Raw genomic sequence first — 25,576 nt, 5'->3', positions numbered from 1 at the left:
CAAAGTAATACTTGCAACAAACAAGCAAACTCAAAAAACCTTTTCTTCAGCAAGTAGCTCTTTAACTTTTTTTTAGGACCCAAACTGTGTATTTTGCAAAAGGTTTGTCATTGCCTTCATTCTCACTTCAGACTTTTTCCTGATTATGTCTGCTATTTCTTATATCCTCCCCCTCATAATTAGTAGAAAAATTATAGATGATTAACTTCAGAGAAATTTGTAGCTGAATTTAAAAATTTTTTTTATCTTCATAGTTTTTAAAGTAATATATTATGATATCAAAAACATTTACTGAATATCTATTATATACCAGGCATTGATTGTATCTGGCACTGAGGACAGCAGTGGACAAGACAACATGAATTTGCCATGGATCCTCAACTGTAGTTAACAAATAGTACTTCATACAAATTTTTTTCAAAGATTTATTTATTTACGCATGCAAGAACTGGAGTACAGGCCAGAGGTGCGGGGGTGAGAGGATTCACCAGAAACAGAGCGGGGAACAGAACAGGCAGACTGAAATACATTGCTGAGGGGAGCAGCAGGTGAGACAGGAGAGGTCTGCTGTGCCATGTGGATTGCTCCCTGGATGGCCGGATATTGAACTCATGCTATAGAAGCTGCAGATAGCTTCACAGTGCTGTGCTTAACCCCTTGCACCACCAGGGAGGCCCATACAAATTTAATAGGTTATTTTTCTAAATGTTTGCCTACTAAATCTGTATTTTACAGTGCCCTATATAAAAATAGAAGATATTTGCAGAAGACCAGGTGATAAAGCTTTGTAACTGACTTTAATAAAATATGAGCTCTTAAGGACTTTTAAAAAAGCTACAGCTGGAAGACAAGCATGTCTTTCACTCCTTCCTAAAGCCCATGCTAAGTAGTTATAAAGGAATTAAAGAGATCAAAAAGGATAAGTAAATCAGTGAAACAAAATAGAGTCCAGAAACAAACCCACATATATACCTGATTTAAAAAAATAAACAAGCAACACAGTTGTATACAATTGTATAGTACTATAGAGAGAGTGGTCTTTCAATAAATCAGCTGGACAAGTTAAATATCTATTTGGGAAAAGTATCTTGACTCAGCTTCATACCATACACAATAATCCAATCGAGATCAGTTGTAGCTCTAAATATGAAATGTCAAATAATAAGATTTTTAAAAGAAAGTATAGACCAACATCTTTGTGATCTTGGACAGGCAAAGATTTTTTTAAAACAGGCTATAAAAATACTCTAATCATACAGGAAAAATGGATAACTTGAATTATCTCAAGAACTTCTGTTACTCAAAAGATACAATTTCAAGAGAAAGAAAAGGAAAGCCACAGAGTAGGAGCAAACATTGTCACTTTTTCCTGTCCTGCCTATTATCCCTCCCCCCCTCCCCCGACAAAGTACTTATATCCAGCCAAATCTCTTGTAAATTAATAAGATGAATAATAGAAACATTGGCCAGAGATTTGAATAAGAAATTTGCAAGAGAATAGACACATGGCCAATAAGCATACAAGATGGTAGGCAGCTTGATTAGTATTGAGTAATAAATATTCAGACCACCACAGGGTACCACTGCATACCACCAGAATAGCTACCATGAAAAAGTCACAAGTACAAAGTGTTGGTGAAGAAATGGGGCAACTGGAGTTAGATTTGGCAGCATCTGCTAAAAAGATGAACATTCTCAATGACTAAGTGATTTTACTCTTTTATACATACCAAATAGAAATACAAATATATGTAAATCAAAAGACATGTACAAGAATGTTTGTAACAGTTGTATTCATAACAATTCAAACTGAAAACTTTGCAAAAGTCCACTACTGGTGTAAAGGGCAGGAATGGACACAGTGCAAGTTTTCTAGGATCCACAGACCGGGTAAAGGAGGAGTCAGAGTCCTCAGTGGTTTTTTGCAGGTCTTTTATTGGGATTTACCTGGTACACAGCAGGCAGGGGTGCTGGCAGGCCTCCCATCCCCCAGCAAGTCTTCATTCTATCTGGGCTCTCCGGCCTTTTTTGCTTCTCTCTCGGCTTCTCTTTTGGCCTGTCCTGCTTCTTTCTCAGCTTCTACTGGTGTCCCTGTGACGCCACCCTTAAAAAGCACAGTCTTAGCCCAGGTGAATCCCATCTACCTATGCCTACACCCTAGTCCAGGTGCCCGCCATCAGGCATGCATTCAGGACCTCAAGGATCCATCATCTATCCTGATGGCGGGAGGGCAGAAAAGCCTGACATTTTCTTCACTCTACAACTAGTCAATCAGATAACTGAATATGACTGTAAAAATTAGTTAACTACATCTGCATTATAACAATACAGATGAATTGTATAACTACTTTAGTTATCTATTGCCATGTATCAAATTACCACAACATTTAGGATTTTTAAAACAGCGTGTATTTATAATTTTATTCCCTGTAGTCATTTTCTGTGGACATAGCTTAGTTATGTCCTCTCCTTCAGTCACTCACAAGACTGCAATTAGGGTGTTGATAGTGGCCAGGTTCTCATCTGACAGCACAACTGAAGAAGGGTCTCCAGTTTACGGTTGTTGGCAGAACACTGTTGCTGAAGGCTGAAGGGTTGTTAGAATGAGGACATCAGTTGTTAGCTGGTTATGGCCGGTCCTTGCCATGTGAGCCTCTCCAACATAATTGCTTACTTCATCAAAGTAAGCAAAGTAAAAGAGCAATAGCTGAAGTTAGCCTTATATAATCTAATCCCAGAAGTGGCATCCTATTATCTTTACTATATTCTACTAGTTAAAGCAAATCACAGGTCCTGCCCATGCTTAAGGGGAGTAGATTACATACATTGTGAATACCAGGAGTTGGGAATCAACTTAGAGTCTCCTCATCATAATAATGGTTAGCAAAATAAAGTTCAAAAAGAGGCATATCCTAGAAATCAAAATAATGGTTATCCTCAAGGTGGTTAGTGACTAGAAAGAAACCCAAAGGAGCTTTTGGAGTTCTAGTAATGTTCTATTTCTAATGTGCAAAATCATCAAGCTGTAAACTCATGATTTGGGTCCTCTTCACTGGTTCAGATTTACTTTTGGTTAATGTTTTATTTTAAAGGCATGAAACCTCAAGGACAAAGAACAGGGGAAGAAACAATACCAGCTGAGAGACCTCAACAAGTTTTAGAAGTAGCTAAATGATAAATAAGTGAAATCCATCTTAGGAGAGAGGAAAAAACTGAAATCTAAGTCTGGTTAATGGAGAGAATGGAAATTGAGAACTAAGGAACTAAAAGTGTAAGCCACTTCATATTGCAGAAGCCCAGAAAGCCTCAGGAATTGGGGATACCAGCTATTTCTCAAGATAGGAATACAATATTTATACCCATTTATATTTTCCCAAATTCACCACACCTGTACTGACATGATTCTGGAGGGACCAGGCCAGAAAGACTCTGAATTTAGGAACTTAGGCTGGATTAAAATTAAATTGAAAACAGGGAGGTTAACTCAGAAGTCCACACACTGAAGGGTGAAATGTGCAATATCCCTTCCTTTTTCAGTTTCCAGAATGTTCTTGGCCAGGTATAAATGTCTCAGTTGAGAAATTAAGAGGATAATTCTCTGGAGCAACCTAAGAGAGCAGGCTCACAGAAACTAACATTTTTATAGATCCCCTGATGAAATTACCAGAAATTTGCCTAATTACCTGTAAGCCCATCAGTTAATGAGTTTTACCCATATACACACACAGCCTACAAATAGCATTCCAGTACTTCCCTCTTAAATATGAAGCCAAGGATTATCAGGTGTTTGAGGGAGGAGCAAAACAGGTAAACTGAAAAAGTAGGAAATAAAGGCAATGTGAATAGCAAAAAGAATTACAAAATGATAGTATTGTAAGAGCGAAGATACAAACATTAAAAGGAAATTGAAAAGAACAGAAAACAAGAAGTATTCTTAGAAATGATTAACCATGTTAAAAATAAAGTCCAAAGGATGTTTGGAAGATTGAGAAAATCTATCTCTGAAGAAGAATGAAAGGATGAAAATTGGGAGATAAAACTGAGAATTGGTCTGGATCGATATGAATCATTATCAATCCAGATAGAACAACAGAGTAAATAAAAGTGAGAAGATTGTCAAAGAAATCAGAATTTCCCAGAAGCACTTGAGTTTTTAGATTAGATAGGCCTACTAAGTACCTAGCAAAAGAGAATGGAAATAGACATGAAATTTCAGAATATCAAAGTTAAGAGAGGATTAGAAGTCTTCAGAGAGGGAGAGAAAAGAGCATATACAAAGGCTTGGTAATCAGAATCAGTCTTTACTGAAAACTAGAAGATAATGAATGGAGCAATGCCTTTGAAGTTCTGGAAGGAAAAATCATATTCTATAATCAAACAATGAAGTGTAAGATTAAAGACATTTATAAACACGGGGGTTTCTCTAAACTGTATTCATCTGATGTTGTCTTTCTTAAGAGACCTCTTACTGGAGAATATGTTCCATCAAAATAAGGTGATTTTCCAAGAAAGGAAGACAAAAGACCCAGGAAACAGGTGCAGGAATTTATTAGGGGCAAAGTGAAGGGAAGTTCCAGGATAGCAGGAAAGGATCTGGGGAAGATTTGAAGAGGATACAGAGTTTCAGGAAGGATATTGCCAGGAAAAAAATGCAAACACATGGCCCACTGTAAATTTTTTACTACTATATTATATATTTAAATGTATCCAGAAGAGATTAATGGTTCTATCTTCAAGGTTAGGGATAAATTAGAAATAAGTATAGAAAATTGAGTGAACAGTCTCAACAAAAATAAGGTGAATATTCTATCCAGGAAAAACAAAACGTACAAGAAATACAATACAATTACACTCAGTTATGAAAACATGATTAAATAATTACAATAAACTAAATATTAACATGATCAAAATTGTTCATATAACTATTGAAAAGATAGGCAGTAGTAGTAAGTCACTGTAGGAACATATCCCTTAGAACTGTTTGGACTTCTGCTAGTTGTGTATGAGAATCTGGAGGATTTGTTAAAGCACAGGTTACTGGACCCCACCCTCAGTCTGATTCAGTATGTCTGGGGTTGGTCCTAAGAATTTGCATTTATAACAAATTTCAGAGACTGCACTTTGAGAACCAGAGATAGAGAAAAGTGAAGAAAACTACCAGGGGAAAAAAATGGAAAGTTTTGTCTCTGTCTAGGGGAAATGGGAAGAAGTGGTACAAGTGACTGTTGCTTCATATATAAATCTCACTAGTACTTTTGTCATGTTGAACAATGCCATTTATAGCATATGTTTTGATATTCTTTAAAATTTTTATGAAATCAAAATAGATATTACATCCTTGCATCAACTGTACATACTCTTCACCTACTCCAGAGACCCTTGGGCTCTCATGCAGGGTCAATACACGTTTATTTTTTATTTGGCTCTAAGAAAGCAGATTAACTGCTCTAGGAACCTTGCCATCTGGGAACATAAAAAAGCACAGAGCAGCCCACTTCCCTTTGTGTTTCTCAAGTATGCTACTATCATGCTTAGCACAGTACTATTCCTGATATTTATAATAAAGGATATAGTCAAGTATCTTTTTCAACAACCCAATATTTGGTGGTATGTTTATTAAAGGATCTAGGTGAAGTTGATATCTTTAGATTTCATCTCAAAATGAATCAGTAATCAGTATCGGTTAGCTAGAAAATTTCTCATTGCTAAATTAAGTGTCATTTAGGCCTAAAACCTATTCTCTGTGTGACTCGTGTGGAGAAATGCATGCTGGTCCCATCCCAAATGGTTTCTTTGAACAACCAATTCTTTCTTCCTTTCAGCTCTGCTCCAATTTTGGCTGAAGAAGCCATCTTGAAGCAGAAGTGTTTACTGACAACTGAGCTCTAAGGGATTGTGTCCTCCCCATCTCTAACTGGAATGCCTCACACTCTCCAGCAGTCTACCTGGGAATCAATTTTCACTGGAATGTGTTGGATTCAGGAGCTAATTTGTCCTCTACTTGTGGGTAAAAGAGCTCACTTAGATTTGACATAAACGCCGTGAAAAAGCATACATTTTCTGTCCAACTGGAAGAATTTATATCATACTGCGTATTTGCCCAAATGCAGATATTTGGTCTCTCACGTTCAATAGTTTTATTAAGGTTGTAAATTTCTAAGATAGTGGAATTACTTTCTCTGTCTTGTGGTCCTTCAAACTCTTGGCTCCACCTAGTGGTTGTAATTGTTTTCAGTGCCTCATGGCAAGTTCATCTCTGGTAGTTAACAGCCTTTTGAATATTATTTCTCTCTAGTCTCAGGGTGAGTGTCCTTGATCTGAATGCCTGTTAGAAAAATTGTACTTTGCCATGCATTAATTGGAAATCATGAATTTAGGGAATTGGGGAATACTTAAGGGCTAGGTAACTTTTTATAGTTATTATAATACTAAAAGGAAGTTTAGAATACACAGTATTTTCAGGTGTCTCCCATACTTTTGACTTCTTACTGGACTGTTTAAATACTCAAGGTTTGCATCAAGGTAAGGTAAACCTTGGAACACAATAAAAATAAAACAGATAAACCTTGAGAAGAACCCCAGAGACAGCAATGGCCCATCATATTTTTTTCAGCCTTGTCTTCCCACACTATAACTTTTCAGCCTGCAAAGAATAGAGGGTGTTAAAGACACACTGGGCCCTTCAGGCATCCACATTACTTCCTGAGCCAGATGGGGAATACAAACCATTATCGGCTCAGGTAATGAAGGAGCAGCACAGCAGTTTCTGGGCTGTCGCTACTCCACATTGATACTTACTTAAACATAGGCCCTATTTCCTTTTACATAAACTGAATAAATGTGTAACTTGTAAACTTTGAAGATAGAAACCAAAGCAAAACAAAAATACCGAACAGATTTTGGGAATCGGGGGAGGGAAATTTTTTTTCTTGATACCCACCATGCCTGAAACTACACAGCATTGAAAGAACTCACATGTGGCATTACAATAGAAATTCTCTGTTTTAGAACAGTCTCTAGAATTTCTTCATCCCTTTTGATCTGTACCCCAAAAAAACTAGATGTTGAAATAGTAAGTACATGCTCATTATAGAAAATACAGAAAAGTATAAAAATAATTACCTGTAATCTCAGCTTCTAGAAAATTACTGTTTTAGGTTTAAAACTTTAGAATGCCTGAGGTAATGCTGCGGGGAATAAGGATCTAGAAACCATGTCGATAAAGTCATCCTTAATCCCTGTTATCAAGTACCCATGTTAAGTTATTCCGCCTGGAATTGTTTTTTGCTTTCCTCCTCTGTGATGTATGTATAATTGATTTAATTTATGCTGCTCAAAAAAAAAAAGAACATCTTTAAAACTCCATAGTTTGAGCTCTCCTGGGCTCCCTGTAGCATAATCATGTGCTCAGGCAAACACACACTAGTGTCTGACTGGAAAGCTCAGGAATTTTAATCTTGTGCTGTTTCCCAGGTAGCTGTAGAGATTGGAAACCACTTTTGCACAAAACACTTTTCCTGGAGCCAAGAAAGTTGGCTCTTTTTGCTGACTGCCTTCCCTTAACCATTATGTGAAGCTTGTGGATTTCATTGGAGAAACTCTTGTCAGTTCTTAATGGTAAAACAAATTTTCTTGCAGTTTTAAGTGATACCTAGAACTAAGGGCTTGACCCAAGACATGTTGGACTGAACAGCAAATTTTCAATGTACTCATAACCCTCGATGTACTGAGAGGTTAAAGTGCTTCTAATCACAGAGCAACTTGGATAGCTTAATTCCCCACCCAGTTTAGGAGTGGGAAATTATTTTAAATTTTGAATTTTCTGAGATTTAGGAATAAGTAGTTTAAAATACTCCATAACCTTTGTATTTTCGGGTACCTGTCTTCTTGCCAGTCAGAATATTGATAGGGACATTCTTAAAATTCATTTGAATCTGAAGTTAAAGGGACATTTGTCTCGTGTCCTGATGTGAAGTGGTAAATATGGAAATTAATGTTTTATTGATGAATTGGCCCTGTCAGATTAGATACCTGTCAAGTGTCAGTTTCCTATCACATCTGCTGCTGGGTGTCGTGCTCACAGCTGCTGTAACACTCGCCTTGTTCTGTTCATCTGAGAATGGAGGGGAGGTGAGGATAGGGCTGAGGAGAGCCTGTGAATGTGTCCATAGGGGAGGGGCTGTCTCTGTGAGGAGAGAAGCATGTGTGAATCAGTAGAGGTTGCCAGTGGAGATCTGAGGTAGTTCTGGATAAGAAGGCAGGCTGATTACTTGGAAGTAGGAGAGGCAGCTGTAGTGGTGCTACAGCCTGGTGACCTTCAGGGCAGAGTACCAGATTACAAAAGATTAAACTCTACCTGCACATCTGAATCATCTAATAAATAAAGGAAAACTGATCTTGAGATGAGATAAAATAGCCTGCTGGCTGTTCAAAATGACAGCTAGTTGGGCAGGAAGTTTTTTTCTGAATCAAGATGAGGTTCCCAGGCAATAGGACAATATAGCTTGAAGAAATACTGACAACATTTAATTAAGTCAGGAGTAATGAGATGTGTGAAAGAGAGCAAGAACAGTAGTTTATTTGAGCACTCCAGCTAGAAAGCTGGTACCGTGCTTTCCTTGGAAGGCAGCTTGAAGTTAATTTATAGCTGAGATAACAGACCGAATCAGCAAAAATAACAAAGTCTACTTTGGCCATAGGTTCAGCAACTCTGGTTACTTTCTTTCCAGATTTTCCAGGACCAGATTTTATTCTGGTAACTCATTAGAACACCAATGATAGAACTTATCACTAAGAGCAGATGTTAGGTGGGCACTTTTGTCCTCCTGCTGTTGCCTCTCTCGACTGTGAGGAGCACCAACACTCAAATACTACTTTCTGCTTTGCTGTGTGCTCGGCTCTGGGCGCCCCCAGCACGGTGCTCTGCTGTGGGCCATCTGCTGCCAGCCTTGGGAGAGCAGAGAGGAATCCCAGGTGGGTCCATTGTACAGCCTTGCAAGGGGATGGGAGAGTTGGCATGGTGATTTAAAATATGCTATGTACGTTTCAGGTAACTGCCCTAGACTCTTCCCCAGAAGTTGTAAAATACTACATGAGATCTTCATTTTTATTAGTAGTATTACCTTTGCATGCACAGGAAGGGCTCATTGTTCTTTCCTTCTCATCCTTTAGGAAACACTGCTGAATAAAGAAATAATTAGGTTCCCTTGGTCTTCTAGGCGGACCCAGAAGCTTTCATAACACTTTTAGGTTGTTTTAAGAGAAATTCTCTTGTTTACTATTTCTTATTGTCTACTAACTTCTCATCTCCTTTATCTGATTTACACAATCACAGATGTTTTGTGGACAGTTCACGCTGCATGCCCTCATTCATTGCCTTCATGACTGGTTCTCTTACGCTTCTCATCTAGGTAAGCCTCACATGAGAGCTCAGCTGTCACATTAGTTAGAGCAGAATTATGTAGCAGCCACTTACACTGAGAAAGTCTTTCATGTATTTCTAAAGTAAGGGTTTTGAAAAGCAGATTTCGTATTTAGGTCAGGGGGCAGAAAACTTCGTATGCAAACAGCAGAGCTAGTACTTGGCTCCTCTGCTCTTGGGGTGTGCCAGCAGCTTAGACAAAGTAAATGTACAAGCAAGGCTGTGTTTTAGTAATTTATTTACAAAAACATGTGCTGGCTCCCAATTTCAAACTGTGTAGAGTAGTAGAGGTGTTCCCCCAGGACGGAGACAGGTAGGCAATAGGTTCTTCAATGTCCTCTCACTTGGAGGCACCTGACATTTCTAAATATTGGCACCTTGTTCACATCTGGACAAAATGCAGTTGTGAGCCTCCCAGCTCTCAGTCTGTGTGTGGTCTCACCAGTTTCTGATTAATCTTGTCCTTGGTCTTTCAGTTACTTAGAAACATGGAACCCTTTGCAAACTGAAGCATGTACATTGCTCTTTTTCTTCCTTTCAAAAATTTAAGCACTCTAGGTCTTGAATGATAAAAGAAAATGGGAAGCTTTTCCTGTTAGCACATGAGATGAAGAAGTTTGTTTGGACTATAGATACTGCCCTAAGCCTAACTGCTGTATTAAAATATTGGTAGAACTGTGATTGTTTCCAGTTCTAAGAGATAGGATTGTAAGTCTCTTCATCACCTTGCTTGAGACAAATGATTCTGTCACTTCTCAGGATTTCTCTTTATCAGAGAGGTTTTAGCACAGCTCCCTTGCTCTTTTTATCTTCACATCTGGAACTAATACTTATGAGGACCTCACTGTTTTGTGTTTACTTTTTATACATGTAAAGAAAGCTTTGCTGTAGCTTTTAAAGTGTAATTTATTTTTATATTGAGTGCACTATTCATTCACTGTGTTCCACAGTTTTATATGACTTGTATTAGAAGCACTGCACTAAACTGAGTTGTTTGTACACTGAAATGACAACTGTAGATATGACCACAAATAAAGCTTTTGTGAAACACTTACAGTTTTATGAACTGTTTGTTTCTTGGAGGTGTAATACCTATTTGCTGGCCTTCTCTCCTCAAAAGATTTTAGTCCAGAGTCGCTGTGAATGAGAGTGTGAACAAAAGCAGCACCAGTTTTTTCCCCAGTGTTCATTCATTGTGTATGGTGTAAATTTGGGAGTAGAACATTGTCAAATTTTAAAAACCTCATTGGTTATACTCAGGATGTCCCTAGATGCACAAGTCATCAGGAGCAGCCCAGTACAGTAAAACACAACTCTCCTGCTAATTATTTGTGAGACCTGGAAGAAATCATTTAACAAAGCTAAGCCTCAGTCCCTCTGTCAGAAATGACCCATTCGGCATGTGGTGTAGTGTCTGGTAGAGGGTGGTAGGTACAGCCATCTCTTTCCCTCTGCCCCCACTTCTCACCATCCCAGTGGAGAACATTGTTGCCGAGTTGTTTCCAGACTGGGCAGCCGTACAGCAACATGGGATTATAAGCAAGGCTTTGGAGGACACTTCCCTCCTCCCGCCCTCTTCCCTCTCCTGTCTCTAAGGCAACTTGGGTCTTCGCAGCCAAGGAGCAGTTCTCATGCTCTTTGAAGATGTGTAGGGAAAGGCAGGGCCCTGGGCGTAGCTACATTTGTGCTCGAATCTCTTCTCAAAAGGGTTTTATGGCAATAAGCACCTGAAGTCATGCTAAGCCCAAATAGAAAGCCTCATGGGAAGGTTACAGGGATCTCGCTGCACCAGTGGGAAGATGGGCAGAGTGCGGGGAAGGAAGCACAGACTCCATTTGACAGAGCCACCTGGCCCTTCCCCGTTGCTCACATTTCAGGCAGAGAACTCTGATTCGCTGCCTTGAATTATAGGCCCACCGCTTGGCCTCGGAGGGCAGGGCACCTAGCAGAGGGAAGGGGCTACCAAAACGGTAGCCCAGCATGCCAGACTGAAAGGACTTTCATGGTCAGCACTAAGCGATGGCAGCAAAGCCCAAGAGGGAGAGACTGCAGGGCTCACGTCACCAAGGCCCAAGGAAAGAACTCAACTTTGGTTTGGTGGCAGTGAGGTGGCTCAGGGCCATCTGCATCTGGCCCCACCCATGCCCCAGCGGATCCTCAACCAACTGTGCTTGGATTCCAAGACTCCACTCTTGAGAGATGTAGTGGAGCACAGAGCAGCACTCTCCAAATTAGTGCTGCCCACTCGTGTCCTCTGGGGCACTCCAGAATCTTCCCAGCCCTCCAGAATCTTCTTTTACAGGTCAAAGCACCATGCAAAGATAGGCGCCTCTTGACCTCTCAAGCTAGGAAATCAGGATGTTAGGGATTTTCAATAGAGATGTTAGAATTTTCTGGCCCAATTTCTCAATTTCTAGATTGGGAAACAGGTCAGCGAGGCACAGGAACTTGCCCTGGGTCATCAGGCTAAGGACAGGAATTTAGGTGTTGGCTTCCATTACACTGTTTCACTATTCTTTAGTCTGTTTTCTTCAGTGTTGCTTGCCTTAACTCCCGAAGTAAGTGTTCGCACAAAGAGCAGTCTCACATCTTACACTGCATTCCTAAAGCCCTTCCACTCCAAGGGCAGAGTTTTCACATGAGAATTGTATCCATTTCAAATGTCCATGACTCAGCAAAGCTTCATACAGCCCCAGCTGGATGTGGAGGGACCCATAAATGTCTAACGCTCTCAGGGCTCCTGAGGTTCTGAACAGCCTCTTCCCAGGTTACAGCCAGTATCCCTACTTTAGAGTCATCTCCACATTCAACACATGCTCCCTGACCCCATTTGTCTCATCCCTTCAGGAGCTCTGCGTGCCACGGAGCTGGAGAACTAGGGCTGTTCATGAGCTGGGAGTTCACACACAACTCCCAGGAAGCTTCATATGCTTTACCATTGTTTTATTTATTTATTTTTTTTTTAAACAAGATCCTGAAAAGGAAAAACCAAAGTAAGAGCTACTACAAAAATACACAAGTTCGCAAAAACTTCTCTGAAATTAGAAAAAAAGAATTGAAGATACATAGTGAGGAAATCTATGAACCTGAGAAAATGGATTACAGAGACTAACAACAAGGTTGGTTTAGACCTTATTCTAGTAAAATTAATAAATTTAAAAGGAAAACTACACAGGGCATCCAGGCCAAAAAAAAAAAAAAAATGTCTTTCTAGGATACAGGACTTGGACAGCAACATTTTATACCATAAGAAAAAGGAACAGCATGTTTAAGAGATTCAAGGAAATAAGACGTGAGCCAAGGATTTTAGGTCTAGTCAAGCTGACTTCCATGTAAAAAGGCCAGAGATCAACTTAATCATGTACCATCAGTCATGAGGCAGAGATGCACATGGAGCTGTTAAATAAGATGTGCATGCAAGGAACACAAAAATCTTAGAACTGATTTACAAACCAATCATCTTGGTGGCAACCCCCACACCACCCTTTAGACACCCTTTAGACCCCTTTGATACTTTGGTACCACCCTTTAGACCCCTTTGGTACTTTCTGCCTTTCTTCTCCCTCTTAACCTCAGAAACATCATTTATTAGTGTCCAGTGGTTTTTATAAATACTTGGTTTTGTTAAATGTAAAGTCCAATATTTGTCATTCTGACTTGCTTTACTATACATAATTTCCTCAAACTCCTTCCAATCTGCTGTAAATGGTGACATTCATTTTTCTTTATATTTGAATAATATTCCATTGTGTGGATAGACCACGTTTTCTTGATTCTGTCCTTTATTAATGGGTGCTAAGGTGGTGTCGATGTCCTAGCTTTTGTAAACAATGCTTCAGTAGATGCTGTAGAGTGTATAGTCTTTGGGTTAGATGCCCAACAGTGGAACTGCTGGATCACAGACTTTCTGTTTTCAGTTTTTTAAAGTATATCCAGACCCTTTTTCCAAAATGGTTGCACCAGTTTAAATTTCCACCAACATTGTAATAGGATTCCTTTTTGCATCCTCTCCAGCACTTGTTGGGGGCTTATTAATATGTGCCACTCTCACTGGTGTGAGATGCTATCTCGTCGTGCTTTTGACCTGAATCTCCCTTATTGTTTTTTTGTTTTTTTTTTTTTAAGATTTATTTATTTAAGAACCGGGATACAGGCCAGATGTGCGGGAGGGTGAGAGGATTCACCAGAGACAGAGCGGGGAACAGAACAGGCAGACTGACGAAATACACTGCAGAGGGGAGCAGCGGGCAAGGCAGGAGAGGTCTGCCACACCATGTGGGATTCTCACCAGCCGGCCGGGATCGAACCCACACTGCAGAGGCTGCAGACAGCTTCACGGCGCGGCACTTAACCGCCTGTGCCACCAGGGGAGGCCCTGAATCTCCCTTATTGAGAGCAATAGTGAACAACATTTTTTCATGTACCTGTTGGCTCTCTAGACATTCTCTTTGGTGACTTGTCCACATCTGCTCTCCCTTTATTAATTGGTTTTTTTATTGTTAGAGTATATAAGTTTTTTTATATGTTGAATATTAACCCTTTGTTGATTGTGTAATCTCCTATCTAGTAGGATGTCCTTTTAATCAACTTACATTCTTTCACTATGAATGTAAATTTTTAATTTGCAATAATCCCAATTGTTTATTTTTGTTTTTACTTTCCTTGCTGTAGGAGTTAAGTCTCTAAAAACATCATTGTCATGGCTGTCATGAAACATAGTGCAATATTTTTTTCTATCTATTGTTGCAGGTCATATCTTAAGTCTTTAATCCATTTTGAATTTATTTTTTGCTTGGAGTTAGAAAGTGATCGAACTTCATTCTTTCACGTGTGGCCATTACCAGTTTTCTCAGCACCATTTGTTAAGAGACTCCTTTCCCCATGCATTATCATGAATTAAGTAATGATAGATGCGTGGGTATATTTCTGGACTTCTGCTTTTGTTCTATTGATCCCTGTGTCTATTTTTATGCCAATTCCATGTAATTTTAACTACTGTTGCTTTTGGCATAGTTAGGTACCATGATCCCTCCATTTCTCTCCTTCTTTTCAGGTTCACTTTTGCTATTTCAGCCCCTTTATGGTTCCACATGGATTTTAATATTTTTGTTTAGAAAATGTGCATTAGGGATTTTGACCAGTAGTGTTCTTGTGCTGTCTTTGTCTGGTTTTGGTATTAGGGTAATTTTGCCATAGTAAAATGTGCTAGGCAGCATTCCCTCTTCTTGGATTTTTAGAAATATTTGAGCAAGATAAGGGAAAATCCTTTTTTAAAAATTTGGTAGAATTCAGTTGTAAAGCCATCTGCCCCTGTGCTTTTCTTTTTTGGAGAGCTTTTGATTGCTATTCAGATTTCCATGGTTGTGATTAGTTTAATCAGCTCTTCTGGTTTCATCTGGATAAGCTATACTGCTCTTGGAATTTGTCCATTTCTTCAAGGTTATCAAATTTATTGGCATATAGTTATTCATTGTAATCTCATGATCCTTTGTATTTCTGTGCCATTTATGGTAATTTCTACTCTTTCGCTTTTAATTCTTATTAACGTTTTCTCCTTTTTTTTTTAAGTCTACTTAGAGGTTTATTAATTTTATGTTCTCAAAGAACCAACTGTCAGTTTCAAGTCTTTTCTCTGTTTCATTTATTTTGCTCAGCTTTTTTTTTTTTTATTTCCTTCCTTTTATTAACTTTAGGTCTTGTTTGCTCCTCTTTTTCAATTCTCTGTAAGTGAAATGTTAAATTGATTATTTGGGATTTTTCTTGCTCTTTATTTTTTTTAAAAAAGAATTATTCTTTTAATGTAATTTTTTTCTTTTTTTTATGTAGACGAACTGGGATGTAGACCAGAGGTACCAGGGTTGGGGGGGAGTAGGAGGGGGGTGAAAGGACACACCAGAGACAAAGGAGGGAGCAGAACAGGCAGATCTACTGAAACACACTACTAGTGGGAGCAGTGGGCGAGACAGGAGAGGTCTGCTGCGCCATGTGGGTAGCTCCACGGCCAGGGATGGAACTTAGGCCCCCATGGTGGGAGTGGGCCTATTGCCTTGGTAGTGCTGAGACTTAATCCCTAGGCCGCCAGAGAGACCCCTTTTCTTGCTTTTTAATGTGGACCTGTTTTGCAACTACCTCCACTCTTAGGACCACTTTTGCTACATTCCATAGATTCTGGTAGCTTGGATCCTAATTTTCATTAATCATAAGATTATTTTTAATTTCTATTTTAATTCCAGTAGCTATTAAGCAACTTATTAATAAGTTTAGTCTCCATGTATTCATAGTTTTTCCTGTTTTTTTTTTATGTAGTTGATTTCAAACTTTACGGCATTATAGTCAGAAAAAGTACTTGATAGGATTTCACTCTCTATAGTTAATAAAACCACTTGTGTTCCAACATGAGATCTGTTCTTGAAAGAGTTCCATATGCACTTGAAAAGAATTTGTATGCAGCTGTTTGGGGATGGCTTGTTTTGTAGATGTCTGTTAATTCTATTTGGTCTGTCTTGTTGATGTGGCCATAGTTATAAGTGGAATATTAATGTGTTATTACTAATATATCTAGTTCTATTAATAATTGTCTTATGTATCCTGGTGATTCATCATTTGGTATATCTGTATTTATAAATGTCATCTTTTCTTGTTATATTAGCCCCTTAATCATTTCTGTCTCTTTTAATTGGAATCCCATTTTTTCTGATTTGAGTATAGCTATTCCTGTTCAAGACTTTTTTAAATTGCCATTCATTTGCTTGTGGAATTAATTGTCTTTTAGCCTCTAACTCTAAGTGTGCTCTTTTAAAAAAAAAAAAAAGATTTATTTATTTATGCATACAAGAACGGAGGTACAGGCCAGAGGGTGCAGGGAGTGGGGTGAGAGGATTCATTAGAGACAGAGTGGGGAACAGAACAGGCAGACTGAGTGAAATACACTGCTGAGGGGAGCAGCGGGCCAGTCAGGAGAGGTCTGCAGCGCCATGTAGGTAGCTCCCTGGCCAGGGATCGAACTCATGCTGCAGTGGCTGCAGAGAGCTTCATAGGTTGTGTCTTAACCCCTTGCACCACCAGGGAGGCCCTAAGTCTGTTCTTGTCTTTATTAGTAAGATGGCTTTCTGCAAACAGCAGAAGGTTGGCTCTTTTTTCAGACAAAATCTTCAACATCTGAAGGAATCAAATAGGTTTTACATTAGCTCCTCAGACCTTATTCATTTTACAGCTTAAATCCTGTAACTTTTAACAAAAATCCCCCAATTTCCTTCACCCCCAGCCCTGGCAACCACTTTTCTACTCTCTGTTTCTGTAAGTTTGACTTTTTAAAAGATTGCACATATAGGTGACAACATACATTATTTGTCTTTCTCTGTCTGACTTATCTCATTTAGCATAAAGCCCTTAGTGTCCATCTGTGTTGTCAAAAATGACAGGATGGTTTTTCTCTTGGTTGAATAATATTCCTCAGTGCTTGTGTGTGTGTGTGTGTGTGTGTGTGTGTGTGTGTGTGTGTACATATCCTTGCCACATCATCTTTATCCATTCATCCTTTGATGGACATTTAAGTAGGTTCCACATCTTGGCTATTGTGAATAATGCCACTGGTTCTTAACCCCTGCATCTGTCTCTGAAATGCCTCCTTACTTTTGCAGCTTTACCCCTTAACCAAGTCAGCATTGACTTGAGCTCCTGCGCTACCTTCCCATTAGTCTCCCTACATTCAACTAGCTGAATCATTTTCCAACTGCAGCCAGAGAAGAGAGCACACTCATCTACATTTAAACATCAGTGACTTCGTTTTTTTCCTAAATGCAGAATCCAGACTTCTTCAGCAGCTTCCATGGCAGAGTGGGCAGCAAAACTATTTCCTTCTTTCTGGGTGGCCTGTAATCTCTTGCCTGGGCTTTCCCTCCTTCTGCCAGGAATGTGGTGGCACCAGGCACCTTGCCTTGAGGTTCCTTTTTAGGGGTCAGGTTGCCTTTCACTTCCTCCAGAACTCCTCTGCACATTCCAGTATTGACCTGTTTCCACAGTCACCACCTTTCGTGATATTACTTCTTAAATATTGTAGTGTAAGCCTTGTCGGCTGGAGTTTCTCTTTCTGTAATGGTTTGATTGCATAGGCATCCACTTCAAAGAGGCGGCCACTTCAGAGATGGTTATCTGGGGGAAAAACACACTGCTAGTCAGACCCCAGTCCCCCATAAAGAGTCACTCCCTCTCCCAGGTCCTTTGTTTTAGAGATTTTACTCAGTTTCAGTAGTTGACTGTTAAGTTACTTGCTTTTTCTCTTCTCACTCTTTAAATTATTACTTTTATGTTTTAATTCACCAATGAAGAATAAACCAGTGAAATAGTCCCCTGTGTGCTCCTCCCCCCACCCGCTGTTCACCCCCAATCTTATTGTGTGGCCCCAGTTATACTATTCTGTGTAATTTCCAGGTCATACAACTAAACCTTGTGTCAAAGTTTCCTGATGGTTATTACTGAAGGGCCTCTCGTGGCCAAAGGAACACTGGGGTGGGTGCAGCTGCAACATTGGTTACCAACTAAGACAGGCATTAAATGACTGTCTTCCCTGATGTCAGATTCTCCATTGCTGTTTCCAAGCTCTGCCTGGCATGCAGTTGGGGCTCATATCTGTTGAATGAATGCTGAATGGATTAAACACCTATTATGTTTCATGGCCTCTAGTGGGTTCTTAATTTAGGCTTCCCCATTTACTTCTTACCACGATGCTCAGGCTTACAAGGAATCAGGCAGTCTGATTGCTGGCCCAGAGCTATTGGATGCTAATACCTGAATGGGTGGGCCCTTTCCAAACCTCAGGCATTCACACGCAGGTGACCATATGTCCTGGTTTGCATGTGATGGGACAGTTTCCTGGGACATGGGACCTTCACTGCTAAAATCAGGGACACTAGGGCTTGTCACTGTGTTAACAAACCGCCATTTCAGTTTTTACCACTTCTTTGTTAGTTACTTGGTGTTTATATGATCTTTCATGAACTTTATTTTGCAAATCTGCATCCTAAAATAAAATCTGTGGTGAACTACCTATAGTTTTGCTAATATGCAGTAAAATAAACACAATTACTAAAATGTAAAGTGTTACATCTGCATATCACAACGCCTTCTTACACGTCCCAGGGGGAGCTTGCCAAGCTTTAGGAACATGGCCCAGCCACACATTTCCCCAGCCCATGATCCATTCCTCCTGCACCCGAGCTCTCCCAGAGAGGCACTGTACTTTGTTCGGCCTCCTGTCAATGGTGACTACAGGCTGACTAGTCATTCCCTTCAATGATCATAAGGTTGTTATAACTAAGATACTAATGAGTACCTATGAGTGAAGCCCTGTGGAAGAAGGGATTGCTGGTCCACACGGCTGGCACTTGTCATTGTCAGGAGGAACCCGGGTGTGCTGTGGTCTGTTGCAGGTAAAACCATAACAGGAGCCCAGCTCCTTAGGGAGGCCTGGTTGATTTGGGCTAGCTGCCACTCTGTGTCTGCCCCCTTCTCAAGCAAGGCACTGAGAGCTCTTGCCCTGTGTCCATTGACCTCTGCCTGGACATTACCTGCCATTCAACTGCAATTAACTGGCCTCCCAACCAGCTCCATTCCGGGGATTATGGAGAGTCCTCAATGTGAAACCTGCTCCTTAGTAAACTACTTTGCAGTTCAGCATGGGAGTCAGTGCACATAGGAGTGAATGCACGTGGTTTTGCACTGTTTTCTGAATTTTTCTTCTGAGTTGGGACAGGTGTAGAAGGAGTGCTTAGAGCACAAGATTAAGGAGGCACTATAAGTGTACTGCCAGGGTCACGAGGGCCCACCCTGTACTTGCATGAGTCAGCTCCCCACATTTTGCATCCTATTACCTCATTAATCTCGCCATAGCCCTTCCCTGCCTCTGGGAGCTAGATGCTGGGCCCCAGATCTTAAAATGTATCTAAGGATGAGGCTTGGATTATGCTCGTCAAAGGCCACCCCTTCCAGCACTATCATTGTCATGCCAAGCTCTGAATCTGATTTCAGAGGCTGAAAGTTGGGTGTGTATATTGACCTGCACAGAGCCCCTCAGCTGTCACAGTAGCCCTTGTTAGGAGCAGAGCTGCAGCCCAGAGATGCTTCCAGGACAGGCAGCATCTGTGCACAGGCAGGTGGCCCCAACCAGGGGAAATCCTTGTAACTACCCAGACAGGGATGTCCTTGTGACCACAGGGGGGCACTGCAGCACTGAGAAGATCTGGAGGGTCCAACAGGAAGAGAAGTTCTCTAGTCATTTTCAGTTTGCAGGAAAGCAGCCTGGGTAGGATGTGAGGCACCTAGGAAAGGGAGAATGTTAGGGAATTGGGTGTCAGGCCAGATGTGCCCAGGTGGACTTTATTCAGGCGGGGGGTGAGGGGTGGCATGATCATTAGCACCAGGAAAAGCACATTTGTTTGATGTAGCTAAGTTTTGCAACTTTATCTTCTAGCATCCAATTCTTTCTGCCACACAGGAGCCAGCTCTTTCTCTTCTCCAGTCCTCATCCCTTTGCTTCCCACACCACCCAGGCCAATCTGACATTCCTAATTTCCAAGGTGCTTCCCTTGCTTTGGGTTTCGATGGGTCAAAGCCATTAGGCCCTGGGAACCCATGAGCTTCCTTCCCACTAAAAAAGCCACCAGTGCTTGCATGTGGGTCCTCAACTTGTCACACTGTCCCTAGGAGATGACAAATGGAACCAGTCACAAATCTAAAAGAACTTTTAAAACTCTTTGCTAGTATATTTATGTGGAAGGAAGTTTGATGGCAGATGGACAGGATCCTTGAGTCATTGCTTCCTTCAGGGATAGGTAGCTGGAGAGAGCAGCCACATCTGGAGCAGAGCTGGGGACATGTGGACCAGCGTTTTAGCAAGGAAGAGTGCCAGGCACTAGAGCCAGAAAGGGTAGGAAAGACTGGGAAACAGTAAGCCAGGAATGGTGCCAGTTCGCAGAGAGAGATTCACCCTTCCCCCACCAGTCTCCCAGGGTCTCCCAAGACCGGTTTGATGTACTTCTCAGCAAGAGCTTAGCCTGTTAACTGTTCAACGAAGGGTACTCAGGTGGCCCGTGGCCGGGCTTTGGCGTGGGGATCCTCTGTCTGCATCCTCTGTCCGCTAGGATTGTCTGCGCCTTCCTGGAGAGCCAGGGTCACCACATCTCCCTCCCACTGTGCAGCACTCAGCCTGTGCCTTGAATGCCTAAAAAGACACTGTTAGTGGTCACAATGAGCTTAGTCTGCCCAGCAGGGTTTTTTTGTGCCCACTTTGGGGAGTCAACCAGAATGTAGGACTGGAACCAACGTGATTTGGGGTGCCTGTTTTGCTGTACAGTGAGAGAATGCAATACCCCTGGGCAGATCGTGTGTAGCATTTTCGCAGTGGAGTCCTAGCCCACAGCCTGGGCTCATACCCACCTCCACTGCGCGACCGCCAGCCCCTGCCTAGAGTGCATAGAAACAAACTGCAAATAACCACAATGACCTTAGTCTGCCCAGTGGGTTTTTGTGTCCACCTAGGGGATTCAGTGAAAGTGCAGGCCTGAAACTGTAGCCTTTCAGCAGGGAACTCCTAGACCATGACTTTGGAAATCCTGGGTACATACCTCTGGTGCATCCCTAGTGTACGTAGAAATAAAGTAGGAATAGCCACAGTGAATTTAATCCACCAGCATGGTTTTGGGTTTTGTTGTTGCTGTTGTTCCTGCTTTGGGGAGTCAATGGAAATGCAGGGCTGGGAATGGTGGGGATTTTTGGCACCCACTTCCCTGCTCAGTGGGAGATTGCAGGCAAAGGGCTACTGCATAGGCTTCAGACTTCTGAATGGGTGAAAATATGTGCACATCATATATCTGACAAGGGAATAATATCCAAAATCTACAAATAATTCATATAACTCAGCAAAAAGGAAACCAAGAAAAAACAATAAAAAATGGGCAGAAGATCTAAATTGACATGTCTCCAAAGAAAACAAGCGGATGACCAACAAGCACATGAAAAATGCTCATCATCACTTACCACCAGGGAAATGCAAATCAAAACCACCGTTACATACCTACCACCTCACACCTGTGAGGATGGTCTATGTCAAGAGAACAGAAACAGCAAGCATTGGTGAGGTTGTGGAGAAAAAGGAACCTTCATTCAATGTCGGTGCATTGTAGACTGGTCCAGCCCCTGTGAAAACAGCATGGGGGTTCTTAAAATATCAAAAACAGATCTACCATAGGACCTAGGAATTCTACTCATAGGCACCTACCTGAAGAACAAAACAATTCGTTCACTGCAGCCCTGTTTACAATAAATATCCAAGTGATTAAAACAACCTAAGTGCCTAACACAGAAGGATGGGTTAGAAAAATGTGGTATATGTACACAATGGAATACTACTCAGCTATTTTTAAAAAAAGGTGGGGCCTCCCTGGTGGCACATGGGGTTGAGTGCAGTGCTGTGGAGCTGTCCGTGGCCTCTGCAGCACGAGTTCGATCCCCTGCTGGCCAGGGAGCTACTACCCACATGGCATAGCAGACCTTTCCTGACTCACCTGCTGCTCCCCTCAGCAGTGTATTTCAGTCAGTCTGCCTGTTCTGTTCCCGGCTCTGTCTCTGGTGAATCCTCTCACCCCCCACACCTCTGGCATATACCCCAGTTCTTGTATGCATAAATAAATCTTTAAAAAAAAAAAAAGGTGAACTCTTGCCATTTGTGACAACATGAATGGAACTGAGCAAAGTAAGTCCGAAAGAGAAAGACAAATAGCAGATGGTGTCACATATATGTGGAATATAGAGAGTAAAACAAAGGGTCAGACAAAGCCAAATAACAAAGCCTAGAACCCTGACTTTGGAATTGAAGCTTCAGGATGGGAGGGGGGAGTTAAGAGGGGAAGGAGCACCGTGGACTGCAGTGGAGGCTGAAGGTGCCTTTGTGGTAGGTGTGGTGATGTGACCAGCACCTGAGTGGGTACCATCATCTGCCTTTGAGTCACACACAGTCTTGTAAACCAATGTTACCTCAAACCAATGTTACCTCAAAAATCCTCTTTATTATGAAATATATCACACATACCGTGAAGTGCACATGTGTAAGTACGCTTGTCAGCACCTTATTCTCAAGCAAATGCCCCTCTAGCCATAACCCAGGTCAAGACTAGAAAGTCCCCCAGGTCCCTTCCCAACTCCCTCCAGGCCCCCAAGAGACATGGTCTCTACATCCCCAAATAGCAGAATTTAGTTCTGATTATGCCTGAAATTCATATAAATAGATTCGCCCTGGATAGATTTTTCTCAGCTTCTCCAAGTTGTGTTCATCCGTTCATTCAACAGCTATTTATTGAGCACCTGATGTGCCAGACTCGCCACTCAGGTACTCAGGAGAAGTCTGTTGCTGTTAGCAGGCTGGGCCCTAGGAGCTCACCTTTGTCAAGCCCTGGTGACAGACCTCAGGATTCTGCCTCCTCCCGGGAGGTGCCCAGCGCTCTTCAGAAGTCCATAGCTCTGCCACTGAGCTGGCAGGACTGAAGTGCGGTGAGCTGTAAAGTCTGACTGTAAAGTCAGACCCAGTGTGGAACTCCAGTCTTGAAGGCTGCAGCTCCCTCACTCCCTGGAAACCCAGCGGTACTGAGTGGAACTCTGAGCTGGGCCTATGTCCTGCCCTCACTGAGTGCACAACTAGGGCAGTTTATGAAACACAGGGAGCTTCCCCCTTATCATTTGGCCACAGATCCAAAGGAGAATTGGTTGGTAGGTGGCTTTCCCCTGGGGCTTCTGTGTTCCAGGATGCGCATTAGGGCTGCTGAGTGCGGTTGTGGGCCTGGGAGCTGTCAGTGTGTGGGGCCTGTGAAGTCTAGTCTGAGGTCCCAGAGAATGGCCTGGGGGAGAAGGGCTCTCCCAAGCCTCAAGACAGTGACCTGTTTGGCCCTGGTGCATAGAGAAACAGTTCCTTGGTCACCCTTCCGAGAGAAGGCTGAGATTCGTCCAAACTGTGGATCAGGAATGTCCGCAGATGGGCCACACAGAGGCCTAGCTGGGACTCAGATTTGGAGAGAAACCCCTCAAGTCCCACCAGTGGTTTGGGGCTGCTGTCCCGTGCTCAAGAACACACTACTGGGCCCCGCCCCAGGAGACACGGGTGTGGTTTGGGACAAATTACTCTCCCTGCGAGGACTGGAACATGCCTGTAGTTGTTCTTGTGCCAGAGAGAATTTCACAACAGCCCAAGGCTGGCTGTGACACTGCAGTCAGCGGGGCAGGAAGAGGTGGCGGCATGAACCAGTGCTTACCACAAGCTTGTATCTAGTCAGTCCTGTGGCCACACAGACTCCTCACTGTGAGAGGCAAACCAAGTACTTTCATCCTCAGCTTCTCCGGGAGTCCCCGACACTGGTATGTAATTCGCTAGAGTGTGCTTCTGTGCTCTCCACTTGGCTAGCACAGTTCAGGATCCCAGGCATGAGAACCAAGCACTTAGGATGGGGCCTACTCTGTCATGAAATGCATTTACCACAAAGTGAGTCACTGGAAAATGGCCTGGTGAGCTGGTCCTCAGTTTTCCAGAAAAAAGAAGTGCCCCCCGCCCCCTCCTTCACACCTGGGATCTAGGGCCCAATCAGAGGCCCAGAGCAGTCACCGAGCATGGCAGCCTCCTCCCAGGGCCAGACCACCTTGGGCCCGACAGTTGATGGAGCTCCAGGAAGTGTGTCAGGAGTCCTAGAGGGAGTAGTGGGTGCTGGGGTGGGAAGGGGTGGCACTTTCAGTGCAGGTGCTCCCTCTTCTGTTTCGGTCTCAGCCATTGGCAAGGTTAGGAGACCATGAGAGGCCTCGTTGAATGCACCTCAGGGGTCTCTCCTTGTCTCTCAAAGAGTAAAACCATCAGTCCCCACCCCTGCCCTTCTTCCCTGAGCACTGATTTACCAACTCACCACTGCTCCCCAGACCAGAGCAAAGGGCCTGTGGCCCACTGGAGATCTGTGCGCATGTCCAAGCCCAGGCGGCCCAGCTCGACTCAGCCTCACTACCCTCCATCCCGCCATTTTCTGTCCAGCCACAAGCTCCACCATTCACAGTGAGCCTGACTCCTGGGGGCATTTCTGTGATGTCGCAGAGGTGGAAGTGCCAAGGAGAACAATGCTGTTGCTGGTGCCTGGTGGAGATTTCTGTTACTGTGTTTGCAACTATCCTTCACCCTCCAAGGATCTTTTTATTTTAAAAAAAGGGGGCGGGGTATTATTGTGTTTAAAATATATGACAAATTTATCACTGTAATTATTTTTAAAATTTAAATGTTTTTAAATGGTGATAAAATATACCTCTAATTTATCCATTTTAACCATGTTTCAGTGTATAGTTCTGTGGCATCAAGTACATTCCCATTGTGTGCAGCCATCACCACTCAGCCACAGAATTCTTTTCATCTTCCCAAATTGAAACCACCGTTCCACTTTCTGTTGCTATGAATTTGACGACTCTAAGTGCCTCATGTGAATGGAATCATACACAATTTGTCTTTCTGTGAACGGCTTATTTCACTTAACAAGTCTTCGAGATTCATAGGAATGGTAGCATACAGCGCAATTTCCTTTCCAAGGATGAATAATATTCCGTTGATGGACATACCACATTTTGTTTGTCCACTCCTCTGTCGGTGGGAACTTGGGTAGCTTCCACCTTTTCATTGTTGCATAAAAAATGTTGCGTCAAAATGGAATGTGAAAATCTCTTCATGTTTCTGCTTTCAATTCTTTTGGGTATGTACCCAGAATTAGAATTGCAGGGTCATAATGAAATTCTTTTTGAGGAATTGCCAATTGTTTTTCCACAAGCAGAAGCACCATTTTACACTTCCACCTACAACACAAGGGTTCCAGATTGTCCACATCCTTGCTTTCTGTTTTTGTTTTCTGTTTTCTTTGCTTGTTTTCTGTTTTTCTTATTGTTTTCTGTTTTCCTTTGCTTTTTTTTTTTTTTAAAGAGTCATCCTAACTGGTTTAAAGTGATATCTCGTTGCAACTTTGATTTTCATTTCTTTAATGATTAGAGATGTTGAACTTCTTTTTAGGTGCTTATTGGACATTATCTACTTTGGAGCAAAATCTTTTGTCCTTTTTAATATTAGATTTTTTCACATAGAATTTTTGTTCT

At 41.9% G+C, this 25,576-nt stretch overlaps 1 protein-coding gene across 4 annotated transcripts in view; it reads left to right on the top strand.

Annotated features, from left to right (window-relative positions):
- Positions 1-25,329, top strand: part of EPB41L5 (erythrocyte membrane protein band 4.1 like 5) — a 122,593-nt gene extending 97,264 nt beyond the window's left edge. For 3 of the 4 annotated variants that reach the window (XM_037523226.2, XM_037523224.2, XM_037523225.2), the window contains exon 25: positions 5,823-10,510. In XM_037523226.2, the coding sequence (XP_037379123.1) occupies positions 5,823-5,889 (67 nt within the window). In that variant the 3' untranslated portion in view covers positions 5,890-10,510. Of the gene's footprint in view, positions 1-5,822; positions 10,511-24,775 lie in introns of those variants that run through there. The other variant, XM_054699630.1, reaches the window with a different exon arrangement.
- Positions 25,330-25,576: the final 247 nt, after the last annotated feature.

Source organism: Talpa occidentalis, unplaced genomic scaffold (assembly GCF_014898055.3).
Source record: "Talpa occidentalis isolate TD23 unplaced genomic scaffold, MPIMG_talOcc4v2.1 talOcc4.3, whole genome shotgun sequence".
Classification (NCBI taxonomy): Eukaryota; Metazoa; Chordata; class Mammalia; order Eulipotyphla; family Talpidae; genus Talpa; species Talpa occidentalis.
Note: the sequence above shows the minus strand (reverse complement) of the source record. Positions and strands in the feature narration are given on the sequence as shown.